At 48.9% G+C, this 12,805-nt stretch overlaps 3 protein-coding genes across 4 annotated transcripts; all 3 read right to left on the reverse strand.

Annotated features, from left to right (window-relative positions):
• Positions 1-321: 321 nt before the first annotated feature.
• SNQ2_2 (putative ABC transporter) lies at positions 322-5,693 on the reverse strand (the record flags this gene model as incomplete). The annotated part of the gene is made up of 15 exons (XM_046087179.1): positions 5,164-5,693; positions 4,923-5,094; positions 3,968-4,871; positions 3,794-3,916; positions 3,644-3,742; positions 3,467-3,591; positions 3,361-3,408; positions 2,645-3,314; positions 2,506-2,583; positions 1,894-2,455; positions 1,582-1,833; positions 1,238-1,527; positions 730-1,183; positions 553-597; positions 322-477 (listed from the first exon to the last, which is right to left on the reverse strand). Exons 1-15 carry the CDS (start codon positions 5,671-5,673, stop codon positions 322-324), a joined length of 4,488 nt encoding a protein of 1,495 aa, XP_045943146.1. The 5' UTR covers positions 5,674-5,693.
• Positions 5,694-6,677: 984 nt separating this feature from the next.
• On the reverse strand, positions 6,678-8,196 carry LDX57_005495. Of its 2 annotated transcripts, XM_046087181.1 has the most exons (4): positions 7,792-8,196; positions 7,417-7,736; positions 7,192-7,367; positions 6,678-7,110 (listed from the first exon to the last, which is right to left on the reverse strand). In XM_046087181.1, the coding sequence occupies exons 1-4, from the start codon at positions 8,177-8,179 to the stop codon at positions 6,903-6,905; spliced, it is 1,092 nt and encodes a 363-aa protein (XP_045943147.1). In that variant the 5' UTR covers positions 8,180-8,196; the 3' UTR covers positions 6,678-6,902. The 2 variants fall into 2 exon arrangements, with proteins under 2 accessions (XP_045943147.1, XP_045943148.1); XM_046087180.1 differs by having other exon boundaries at positions 6,678-7,736.
• Positions 8,197-10,480: 2,284 nt separating this feature from the next.
• LDX57_005496 (RNP domain protein) lies at positions 10,481-11,629 on the reverse strand (the record flags this gene model as incomplete). The annotated part of the gene is made up of 1 exon (XM_046087182.1): positions 10,481-11,629. One exon carries the CDS (start codon positions 11,627-11,629, stop codon positions 10,481-10,483), a length of 1,149 nt encoding a protein of 382 aa, XP_045943149.1.
• Positions 11,630-12,805: the final 1,176 nt, after the last annotated feature.

Below are 12,805 nucleotides of genomic sequence, written 5' to 3' on the forward strand. Positions count from 1 at the left end.
GCAGCTAGCATTATGTACCAGATTTTCATCTATTGTGTCAATCTATCTTTCTTTATCCTCAATGGTTTATCTCGATATCAACAACCCTCTAATAATCTGAATTTTCACCTTCACGGTACAGTAAATACATAGGTAGAAGAGCGGATTAAACAATCCACACATAAATACCCATCGTATACATGACGAATAATATATAAGTAGAACTGCCTTTCCCAGCCCTTATAGTAACTCCAGATTATAGTAACTCCAGAGAACTCCCTAGATACACAAATATACTGTGAATAGAACACCAAGTAACTAAATACCCTCCCTACCATAAGTCTAAGCAGACGCCTTCCTCGCCTTCCTCGCCTTCCTCGCCTTCCTCGCCTTCCTCTTACTAAACCATCTCTTCATATCTGCGAGGCCATGGAGATAAAGCCACGAGAAGAAGAACACAGCGGCGAAGTTGAACATCACGAAGGCCCAGAATATTCCCTATGGGGAATCGGTTAGTTAGGTGAGTTCTGGCTGGAGAAGATGAGATTGGTAGGAGAGAAAGGAATAACATACATAGTCGCGCCATTTGTGCGAGTAGTAAACATTGAATCCAGAGGCCTGTTTCATTGAAAGAGAAGAGAAGGCGGTTAGTAAATGGTGTACTTGTTCGTATTCATGGTGAGAGATTTTGAGCAAGCAGTAGAAGCAGGAAAAAAGTATAGAGAGGAAGAGAAGAAGGGGGGAACGTACAAAATTATCCCCATCCGAAACCTGACAATAAGCACACATTCCATTGCCCATATCCCGGACATAACCACCAGCCTGCTGGGCAAACGAGCCCGCATAATCCTGGCAATTGGAGCCCGGCGGCGGCGTGAATGTCGATTCTTCCCGGGGCACGCACCGCACGGGGACCTTGTGAGTCACGACGCCGAGGAAGCCCTCCAGGAGGTAGGTGAAGGGACTGAGATAGTACATCCAGGATCTCCAGAAATGGATCATGGACGCGTAGGGGACAACGACGCCACAGAAGGAGACGACGAAGGTGAAGAAACACGGGACGAGGAGGGAGGCGAAGAGCTCATTGGGTGAGAAGGCCGCGATGAATTGACCGAAGCCGACGTAGAACATCTCGAAGAGCATCAGCATCATCCAGACGTAGCCGGATGAGAAGGAGTCCCGGGGGAACCAGACGCCCCAGTACCTATCTTGTGGTTAGAGAGGGTTCAATAATGGAAGGGAAAGTATAGAGTTTTACCAGCAGTTGAAGTAGATGGATCCGGCGATGATGGAGTATGGTAGCTCTGGGAGGATGGCGCTTGTGACGAAGGCTGCCCAGGAGTAGATTTTGGAATTGGACTCTCGCGACTCGTACAAGCTCCTGAAATGCAGAAACTTGGGCTGCAGTTGCTGAATGAGAGGAGGCGAGATTGTCAGCGTCATGAATATGGAAAACAAGCGCGATTGCATGTCAATGTAACTGTTTCCTAGATGCCAGAACGTGAACGTGTTGAATAGTCCGGTGAAAATATGCAGGAGGAATTTGCCCTAAGCTGAACGTCAATATCGAGTATGTCAGGGAAGATACTCAAGAAAGCTTACGGCATTATACTCTGGAGCACGCCAGTATGCAACAAACGAGCGCTTCGTAACAGCGACTATCTGGACCCAGATTGGCATGGCATATTCCCGATTGTCATCCTTTCGCCCTGTGTCTTGCTTGTCGCGTCGAGTTTCGATGATCTGGTCGATCTCCTCGGACCGTTCTTTGGCCTGAGGAGAATTGGCCCAAACGTCGGCCCAGTCTTGCCCTTTGTAGTCGGGATTCCCGGCTCCAATGACTTCAAGCATGTACTATTCTCTCAATTCAGCACAGGGATGGTGAAATCACTTGGGATTTGTGGTTTGACATACCTCTGCAGGGTTCGCATGAGGAGGACATTTCTTGCCTCCGTTGCTCTCAAAATATTCCAACAGCTTTTCCGAATCATTTCCCAACTCACCGTTATACACGACTCTACCTCCACTCTGTAGCAGGATCAGATCATCAAAATGTTCGAACAGCACTGCTGATGGCTGGTGGATCGTGCATAGAATTGCTTGTCCGGCATCGGCAAGTCTTCTGAGGAATCGGACGATATTAAACGCAGCTAGGGAATCAAGCCCAGAAGTAGGCTCGTCCAAAAAGAGTAGTAGCTCTGGCTTGCTTGCCAGTTCCACCGCAATCGTGAGTCGTTTACGCTGTTCTTGGTTAAGACCCACGCCTCCAGCGCCCACAGTTGCGCCAGCAATTGGTCGCATCTCTAGGAGGTCTAATATTCGCTCACAGTAGTCGTACTTCTCTTGAAGCGGTACTTCTTTGGGTTGTCGGAGAAGTGCGGAAAACCGAAGTGACTCTCGCACTGTTGCTGTAGGCTCGTGGATATCCATCTGCTCGGCAAAGCCTGTGGCTCTTTGGAAACTCTTGGGAAGCGGCCTAAGAGGATAAGCAATTGACAGTGGTGAATGGTAGGTAGAAAGACTTACTTTCCATCGACAAGGAACGAACCGCTCACCACCCCAAATTTGATTCGTTGCGCCAGCGTGTTCAAAAGAGTGGTTTTTCTGCCATGGAGACATATGATCAGCTAGAATCAACCAACTCGATTCAATGTTGGAAACCAACCCTGCTCCAGAAGCGCCCATCAAAGCGGTAAGGCGGCCAGGCTTGACATATCCTTGAACATCCTGCAAGAGTTGTCTCTGTCCTCCTTGATACGGTATGGTGTAATTGACATTCTGCCAGGTGAAGATGGATGTGCTTTTGGCGATGCCCTCGACTTCACCCTCATTGTCATCCGATTCTTTGCTGTCCATAACACTATTGGAGCCATTCTCTTTCTTTCCTGTCTCGACGTCCTCAGGCAGTTCCCCTTGCTTGACAGCTTCCTCAACCGCCGCAGGTGCCTCTCCCCGCTTGAATATTGTAACAGCGCTACCTCCCTTATTGGGCTTCTGAAGCTCGGTTCCAAGCATTGTCAAAACGACAAAGAAAATGAACCATGCAATGATGATACCAAAGTTACGCCATAGGTGAGAGCGACTGTAGGTAAACCCAGTTTGGATGTAGTTTGAGCCCTGGACGGTCAGCCGGTCGGTATCGCTTCCTTGTAGCGCACAGGTCTGGCGTCCGGGTGATGCATTGGGTCCGTCTGGCACAATATTTGGCGCTTGACATTGGATGTCCAGGTTATAAAATTCGTTTGCCATGATGCCTTCGAAGGCGTATTGAACCGGATTGATCCAAATGAGCCACTTCAGCCACGGGTGCATTTTCCACGGCGGAATCAGATAGCCTATAGTTGTTAGCACCTTAGTCAGAAGCTTCATGGCTCAGCTTACCTGTATATACTACCAGTGCTTGTATCGCTACTCCAGTGACTCGCGTAGCTTTTCGATCGGGTCAGTAGATGTCTAAAAACAGGTGCATTCCTTTGCAGGTACGTACCAACATCAAGCGAGGCAGATACAGAACCAATTGCCCGAAAGAACGAATACATGGTCATCGTGAGCATGAAAATGAATAAGAAGTTAATGAAAAACTGAGATGCTGTTCTTGAGAGGTTTGACATGCTAACAAAAGGGTCAGCGATAAGCAATCGACCATAACATTTCCGGAGCTTACAAGTAGACGATCAAGTCAAATATTGTCACTTGGACAAAGATCAAGGGTACATCGACGACTACTTGAGCCAAGGCGTAGGCAGACGGTCGATAAAAGGAACTAAATCAGTCAGTATGATGCCTGATTCTGTGTTCTCACGCTGATACTTACAAGCTTTTATGCTTGAGCATGACAGGCCGGGTTTCAAATAACGCAGTGAGCTCAGCCAGGGCAAGTAGTGAGTTGAAAAGAAGAACAAAAAACATCACACCTCCACGGGTGAACACTCCGCCACTTGATGGGTTGTCAGCGAGGTCCTCAGAAGATGCAAGGATTTCCGCTTACCTGGTTTGCGGAAGGTTATAGAAAAGACTTCCAATGATGAGCGCCTGGAAGGTAAGAATACTCCACTTCCCCACGAGCGATTGCTTGTCGCCATACATAACCAGGAACTGTCTGTGAGTCAAAATCATGACTTGCTTGTAGAATGGGACAGTATAGTTCTTCTTCGGCATATCGGATCGGGCCGCCTCGCGGTCTTCTTGTTGGGACTCAATTTCCTGCTCGAAGTCCTCCATATCGGCAATTGCTTCTTTGTGTATGTCACTTTTGCGATATATCTTTTGGAATTCCGCAGCAGATCGTGGGATGCGATCTTCCCATCCCTTCTTCACACGCCGCGCATGGGGATCGCTAACTGATGTCAGGAAATCAGGTGTCGTCCAACGCGGCGGACATTCGAATCCTAAACGTTCGAAATAGGCCTTCGCATTTTTGGCAGGCCCGAAGTATGCGCATTTCCCCTCTTCGATCAGGATGACCTTATCGAAAAGATTGTACAGATTCTCGGAGGCCTGATATAAAGCCACCAACGTGGACGAATTTGCCATGTCGGTCAAACTCCGTAGACTCTGGACATATTCGAGTGCGGTGCTAGCATCCAAGCCTTTAGTAGAGTTATCCCAGCATTGCGTACTTGCTTTGGTTATCAGAGCTTCCCCTATGGAAACACGCTTCTTCTCGCCGCCAGAGACCCCACGGATCATTTCGTTGCCAACTTTGGTTCCTAGTGTGTGCTCGATCCAGAACAGCTTTGCAATAGTCGATAAGAACGTCTCCTGATATTCCTTCGGGGTCTCCCCAGGTAATCGCGACGCTTTGTCCGGGGTTCTTGTTTTCAGAGCAAACATGAGAGTATCCCTCACGGTTAACGTAGGGTAGTGGAGGTCATCCTCGGGGTTGTACAGCACTGCACATCTCAATACCTAGTGTTTGCCAAACTGTGCTTGAGTCCACATACCTTCCGAACGATATTTGTCGGCCATTGTTTTGGAATCTGTTCCACCATATAGAACATCGCCTTCGACGCTTTTAAATCCAGATCGCTGATTTCCTATGACTTTCAAGAAGGTCGAGCATCCAGAACCTGGCCGTCCAAGGACTAGAATCATCTCTCCTGGCCGCACACAACCCTTTTCGGATTAATTGTGTATCAGCTTGCCATCTTGGATAGATAGGGGCACGTCCTGCGGAAAACATACTGTGAAATCATCCAGAATTGTTCTCAACGGATGCCTATTGCCGTGAGTACAAAGCTGTTTGATAAACCTGGGGATAGCGAAAAGAATGTCCGAGTTGGTAGGTTGCATGGCCGCGCCCAATCCGACGCCCTTCACCGTCAAATTCTTCCATACAACACCGTGATGTCTCGTTTTCTCTTCGTCTGAGTTCGCTTTTCGGTCTTGTCCGAACATGCGAGAGACCAGCCTCACAATCTGAGCGGTATCCTCGTCCGATTCGCCTTGGACAGATCCGGTCCGTCGCTGCGTTAGCGCTCGCGCAATCTCATCGTCGGTGAGCTGTCGTGCCAGAGAGGGTCTCCTCTCTGGAGTTGGCTTTTCAGACAGGGCTGAAGGGTCATTGCGGATGGGAGAATCATGGGCCGTCGAGCTGGAATAAGAGTGCGCGCTCACTGATGTGTCGGAAGCCGCATCTTGAACGGCGAGATTTTCTCCCCGAAAGTCTACTTCGTCCTGGCGCTTGTGATCCATTCTGACGAATCTTCCTTCAGATCATCATCAAGCGCATATGTGCGAGAACTTTGAGCCAACATTGAAATAATATATCTCGACACACAATCCCTAATTTTGAACAGATGGGAAAGCTCGATCGAAGGGCAATTACGTCAGGCATGCCAATGTTTCGAAAACAAGACATACGGCATGGAAGCACCAGATATTAGGCCATAGATCGGAGATTACAACACCGATCAAAGCCTAAATGTGATCGGATTGTCAAGGCCCCGAGTATCCGAGACGATCGGATGGAATGATAGGTATCGTTGGTCTAGATCGCAGACCTTGAGGGCCCGGATGCGGTGATGATGAAGTCATCATCCGCTCATCCTTTGGTGCGCCAACCAAAATCAATGGACATTTGCCATCTATCCATGGCGAACAGTCAGCTTCGGTCGTTCGTAGCTGGTCCGATCCGAGCGCTGGTTTATTGCATGGATATGTAATTGGCAAGCCCCTTGTCAGCTGTCCCAATGGTATACATACCATTTATAGGCATTGAGCAAGCAAGGATAGTAGACTGTGAGCTCGGCCCATTCCTGATCATCACGGGCTATGAGATATCTCTTAGGTAGTTCAGAGGCTTTCAATGGATATGATGTGCACCCCGTGCAGATCGATAGTTTTATTCGGACTTGTCATTCCAAAGGATCTAAGGAATCTAAAGAATACAAAGGCACGCAGCAGACCCAATTGGGGCAGTTTTCCCGATTACGGTAGGCTGTTATCGCCGATGGCGTAATTTCCCCGCGTTAGCCGGTAGAGCTTGATAGGTAGTATGCTCTACTTCACCGATGTTATATTACAACTTCTAACCTTTTAAGATATAAGCAATACTACAGTAGACTGCGAAACTACTTAGGGTAAGAATCAATTAGCTTATACATTTACTAAACCAACACTATTGATAGATGTAGGTAAAAAAAAAAAAGTAAGGTTAAAATAAGCAGCTACGCTGATACGGACGATGAAGCTGAAGTCCCAGAAACAATGCGTCGGCTCGGGTTCCTTTCTTCCTCGCCACAGTACGCTTTATATCGAGTAGGAAAGGTGGGTATCATATTGATGTTATGGTAAATGTAGAAATTCCAGGTATCAGGTTGACCGTCTCCCAACTAGACCAAAAAATTCAGTTGGCTGAGTCAGTCCTTGCAGTGCCTGGTATGTCAACAGTCCGGAGTAGGAATCAAAGAATCCGCACACAATTAAAACACGGCTAACGAATTCAACCAGCCGTTAAGTCGTAATTCCATCATATATCCCAGGTTAGTTGACCCATCCGTTTTTACATCGACTTCGTCCATATCGCACTGTATTTCCTCAATATACTCGCCTGCACCGCTGAGTTTCATGATATGTGCAATGGCACAGTGGACACCGAGAAGTCGATAATCCGGTGGATCAATGGTGCGACTGGGGCTTAGCGTTAGTGCGCGAGTAACGGGGAAGAGCGGGTCACGCAAGAAACCCTGCTCCAGCGAGTCGATTTTATACTCATGCGGTCTCCCTGTTCGCTCAAAAAATATCTGAAATTCACCGAAGAGTCGATGCAAATCAAGCGTCAGTGTAATAGCGTTCGCAGGACTGTCAATTTTCGGACCGTCAAGCCGATGGCTAAGCCCGGGATCAAACATATCCAGGATGCGAAGCACGTTCCTTTTGGACTCGCTCTAGAGTGCGGTTAGTAAAAGGACTGCTTGTAGCCCATCTCGAACCCACCAGCTCTGGCTCCCCGGGTGCAATTGTTGTCAGACAATGGGGGAGAATATGAGCAATTTCCAAGTACTGGAATCCACCGCGAGATTCATTCATGAGAAGGTTGCCTTCATCGTCCTCAGAATTACCACCGTGCTGTTCGGTGCGCTTTCTAGCTTCGACTAAATCGAATTTACGGGACACCACACACCGATGTCGATCACGCACAAGACAACTTTGTCGCAAAACAGATACACGCTGTCTCGTACCATTTGGTGTTGGTGTTTGGATCGAGGATAATGATCTCGGCGTCGCTTGGGGTGTCTTAGCGGATGAAGCTCTGACTAAGTGGCCTATGTCAATAATAGGACCAGAAATATTGTAGCATCCATATCATACGAGGAAGGAGAAAGTTATCCATAATATACTCCGCGAAATCCTCGATCGCTGCCTTAACGTTCGTCGGGTCCTCTATGAAACTCTCGACATAAGAGAGAGCGGCAGAAAAATCAGCGTCGACGTTCGATTCCTTCAAATCGCTTGGCTTTACGTAGATGAATAAGAAGAAGAATCTCAAAAATGTATCCTGGCATGCAACACGATCGTGTGTTGCCTGGATAAGTTTTGCAGGTTTGTAACCCTTCTGGACAATCTGCTCAAGACCATAATGCCGGATAAAATTGTGGAGAAGTATCTGGGCTTTGTTCTTCTGATGTGGCGCGAGGGGAAAAGGAGGAGAAAATTCAAGGACAGACTCTACAGATGACTGGTGACGATGTCGAGCCATGATACATGATAGAATAGTTGTTTAAAGCGATTGTCGCAGAGAAGGGAGGAGCGTCCGTGGTGAATGCGCCGGAACTAATACGGCCCGAGGAACCGGATAACTTCTTGATTCACTGCGGCGCAAGTGCTTTAAACAAATACATTGACTATCTGAGACCCCTGTAGGGAGGTCATTGATGTACGGTAAAAGGATATAAAGCAGGCTTGTTTCTAGTCATTTTCAAATAATTCACTCATTTCTGATGTTTCAAGCATTCGTCGCCAATTTGAACCTAGGACTTTGTCAGGGGTTAGAGAATTAATTTGTATCTTGAATCTTCGACCATTATTGCGCTGTATAAAATTCGATTTCAGAGCATTGAAGGTTCAGTGGCTGCATGCTCCATACTATGCTGCAGTAGAACCATCCAAAATATAGTTGTTGGTTCTAATTGTTTGATCTTATCAGTGAGCTAAGACAAGATAATTTGGGGGCAAATAACTGTAAAATAAGATAGCACGGACTGATAAAGAAAACAAGACCCAAAACTCGTAAGTATAGACTATAGCACCATCATATGAAACAACAGAAACAAATGCAGAGGCTGGGCCCAAGCCAAGTACCCAGTACCTGACGCTGCTAACAGTTGGGCGGGCAGCTTAAGTACCCGTGACCCAATCAGGCACCACTCGGGCGGCCCCACCGGCCAGCTCCCGTGCGTCGAAGGAAGGACCTCCCGTGCCTTAAGATTTGCCCAGCCACCCGCATCGCAGCAGAAATCAACATGGCTGGGCCACGTCGTGCTCCTCCCTTATAGCGGGTGGTCCCCGTACATTCTCCCTCTTTCCCACATTCTGGTCGATATTGATATCCCTTGAATTGTCTCTGGAATCGCATTCCAGGACAGACCATTGCTTAACCCTATCGAACCCTATCGGACCTACTTGCTGGGTCTAGAACGGTTTCTCTATCCCATTCCTGGTCTATACGGAGTACTCCTCCCTCTTTTTGTATCCCTTCGCTCGTTTGCCGCCTATTCGTCTTCTGGGTTTGAGTCGTCTCGTGTTCGGACGGATTCTCCTTGCCTGCGTCTTCGGGCCCTTCAGTGCCTAGAACACCTTACTAGGCTCTATCCTACTTCGCCGATCAGGGTACCGGCGTCGGTATCGGACCAACACTTCCACAATGAAGAGGAACATCGCCATCGCCGTTATCATTATCATCCTCTTCTTGGTCCTCGCTGCCGCAGGGTTCGGCATCTACGCCATGCAGAACCACGTCTCATTATTCTCGAAGAAACGAGCCGTCGACGAAGAGAGTGGAGAAGAAGCCTGATCGTGACTGATACGCTTGTCCAGCTACCTTAACTGGGTCTGATTTGGGACCTAGATTCCAAGCTGTGAGGCTGAAAAACTGTCTTGCATGGCCCCAGTCTGGACCTGAATTTCTTCTTTTACGTTTTATGATCTTGACGGATCTACGGATACCACGACATTATTCCCTCCTATTATCTACCCCCTATCTGCATACGTATATATACATTTATGCAACTTCCTACGATGTACGACGTTACGCTTCACGAATCCATTCTTATCTTTATCTTTGGCTGCGATCTTTGGAAATACTCAATGGAGCATCGACGATTTGGCCACCATCTTCGACCTGACTTATTCCGACTCCCGAATTGCATGATTCTTGACTCCCTTTTTTTGGACTTGAGCAATTGATCCATCAGGCTCTACAACTCTGACCGTACAGAGGGGTTTGCTATTCCTCGCGATTCCCACGACGCTCATTGATTCTCCCATCGGTGGACAAGTCGTGACGATGTTTATGTGACGAGACAGCATGATCTCCAATTCTCTATCTTATTCTTGTTCCTTATTTTCATGTTTCAATTTGGTCATGATATCTTTTGTTCCGGTTGGTTTTCTTTAATGTCTGTGTTATGTCTCATGTCTTATGCATGATCTACTTTGATGTTCATGTTCATGTTTATGGGGAGGTTATGTGAAAAGTGATATGCCCCGGGCCTCCGTACATGGCGTTTTTAGTTCATTATATGTGTATGACATTGGTTATTATCTTGTTTTGGGTTGCATATATTGGTTTAAGTGTGTCTGGTTGAGTTCATACATATACCATGAGTGGTTGGAGGATTTTATGGCCTTGCCTACGGAATATATTTGGAACGAAAGGATGACATACAAATGAAATTAGAATACCAGACACATCGAGAAATTTTGTATAATACATTCATGTCATTAAAATCTAATACCTCAATAGCAGCAGATTTAGAGAAACTTGGGTCTTCCATGTGCCTCATCCCAAGATCTTCAACCCACCCTTCGTTTTACCCGGCTTCTTGACTCCATCGTGCTTCACTTTGCCGCCGGCGCCGCCACCGCCTGAACCGCCATTCTTCTTGCCGTTCTTCGAGTTGGAAACAGGGCGGACTTCGGTGGTGGCTCGACGCAGCAGGACCGGATGCGATCCGATATATTTGCCCTGCATCTCTCGGGCAGCGCGGAAATAGTCGTCACCGTCGCTGAAACTGACGAAGCCATATCCTTTGCTCTTCTGCGTGCGTTTGTCGCGGATCACGCGCGCTTTCTGCACTGACGTATACTTCGCGAAGGCCTTCAGCAGTGAATCGTCCGTCACCTCGCCTGCGAGGTTCCCGACGAAGAGGCGGAAATGAGCCGGATCCCACTCCAGAAGAGTCGAGTCGGTCCAGTTTTGACCGCCGCCGGAACGGGAGACGGTTTTAGGGGTTTGTTCGGGACGACCGGGCATGGGCGCCGGTGTCGCTGTGGTGGGAGTGCTGCCTGACGGGGTGTTTGCACCTGAGGGGGGTCCGGGCATGGCGGGGTTCCGATCCAAACGACCGGGCATCTTACCCATCGCGGGGACTTCTTCCTTGTTTGCGTAGGCGCTCTGCCACTGCGCAATCTGCGCTTCCGTTTCCGGATCCAAGCCGGACTCGTTGCGTCCGTAGCTCTTCCCGCGTGAACCATAGCTGTTGGACTGGTCACCTCCCGGACCAAAAGGGTTCTGAATGTGCGGCACGGACGGGCCGTAGGAGTTTTCGTTGTACTGCGCAGACCCGTAGTACGATGGTCCTCCCTGGTACGCTTGCTGCGGCTGAGAATAGTAGCTGCCGTAGCCGGCCGTGGTGGTCGGGGTGGAGTAACCGGCCGAGGTAGCCGGCGGAGCAGACACGTTGGGGCTATTGGTACGGTAGGGCTGGCTCGAGGCTACGGTGCGAGGCTGGAATGCGGTGAAGGCATTGTAGCCCGGCCGGGACCCGGTTCCGCCATAGCCACTGCTAGCACCTGACGATGCATACGACGGGGCCGCCGAGTATGCGGGTTGGCGCGACGCAGCCGGCGCGGTACCGGCTGGCGGAGGTGGTCGCGGAGGGAGCGACGACGGGTTTTGGTTTAGACCTGGAGGAGGCGGAAAGGACATGATGAACGGAATGCTCGTAGAGACTTGAAGGATATGTGATGCGCCGTGTGCAGATTAGCAACGGACACGTACCTTCAGGGCTTGACTGACGCAACAGTCACACGCCAGACGTCACGCCTGAAAAGGGTTCCGAGTCGCGAGAAAGAACGGACGGGCGAAGTTCTTTTGAGTTGAGGGAGGCGTTTTGTCTGCTCAACCCAAGGACTGAGAAACGATCAGTTTAGCGGAGGGATAAGGGTGAACCGATTCCGTGAGATCAGATCAAGTATTTGTGACGGTCAAGAGGGTTCCAGAATATCAACGGTAGATGGTCGGTACAGAGTCAAAAGGCAAGAGAGGTTAGGCCGATAAGAAGAAAAAAGACGCTTTTGGCAGTTCTTGGCCACCGTGCAGTGCATTGCAAGCAAACAGCCGGACGGGAGCGGAACAATGATAAACCCTCCAGTGACTCAGCAAGATGTGCCATCCCGCAGGCTAACCACAAGGAGCAGGTTACTCCGGGTCACGGGGACAGCCCCCAACGGAAAATGAATGATGTAATCCGGACACCCCCACTCTAAGCTCCTTTGGGAAGAGCAGTTGCCGACCAGACGAGACGATCTTTCTTCATTTCTCTTCTCTATATTCTTTCTGCTGGCGTTGCAACCTGCAGGAACTACAAAAACCCAATCCGCGGTTATTTTTCCGTCCTGCGATCTCGGATTCTTTTTCTCATCCCAGAAGATTACCCCAATGCGACAAAATTCCGGAGGGAGACAGAGGAGGCAAGCGATGATGACAAGAAGTGGAGAGGCGCCGAATCTGCCTCACCGAAAGCACCCAAATTTCCCGGTTCTGCTTGGGACCGACTAAGGCGACTAAGGCGACTAGAGGCCGATTTCCCTCCTGCTTGCCCCTCCATGTGCCCCGCCATCAGCAGCGTCACAGCTTTTGGTCCTCCGTCGTCTCCGAGAACTGACGATATCCATGAACTCTCCGCACGTAAATTGTTGTGTTGGAATTGAGGTTGAGCACTCGATGGAGTCATTGTTGTAGTATAGTGAATATCATAAAAGAGAATCAATAGCTCTATGTTCATGTGCATCTATAAACTCACCCCATCTCCGACCAACGCTCCAGGAAATAACCGCGCAAAACCAAGTAAATTATTGTCGCATAGTCGATTCCAAACTCCCA

Source organism: Aspergillus melleus (assembly GCF_016097325.1).
Source record: "Aspergillus melleus strain CBS 546.65 chromosome Unknown contig3, whole genome shotgun sequence".
In the NCBI taxonomy this organism is placed as follows: domain Eukaryota; kingdom Fungi; phylum Ascomycota; class Eurotiomycetes; order Eurotiales; family Aspergillaceae; genus Aspergillus; species Aspergillus melleus.

Excerpts from the sequence above, each read along its gene's own strand:
- LDX57_005495 (XM_046087181.1), bottom strand. The coding sequence starts at position 8,179 with ATGGCTCGACATCGTCACCAGTCATCTGTAGAGTCTGTCCTTGAATTT. Across the intron at positions 7,737-7,791 it reads GGATAACTTTCTCCTTCCTC|TCAGAGCTTCATCCGCTAAG; the intron begins GTATGATATGGA and ends TAGGCCACTTAG. Across the intron at positions 7,111-7,191 it reads CGAACAGGGAGACCGCATGA|TCGCACCATTGATCCACCGG; the intron begins GTATAAAATCGA and ends GCTAAGCCCCAG.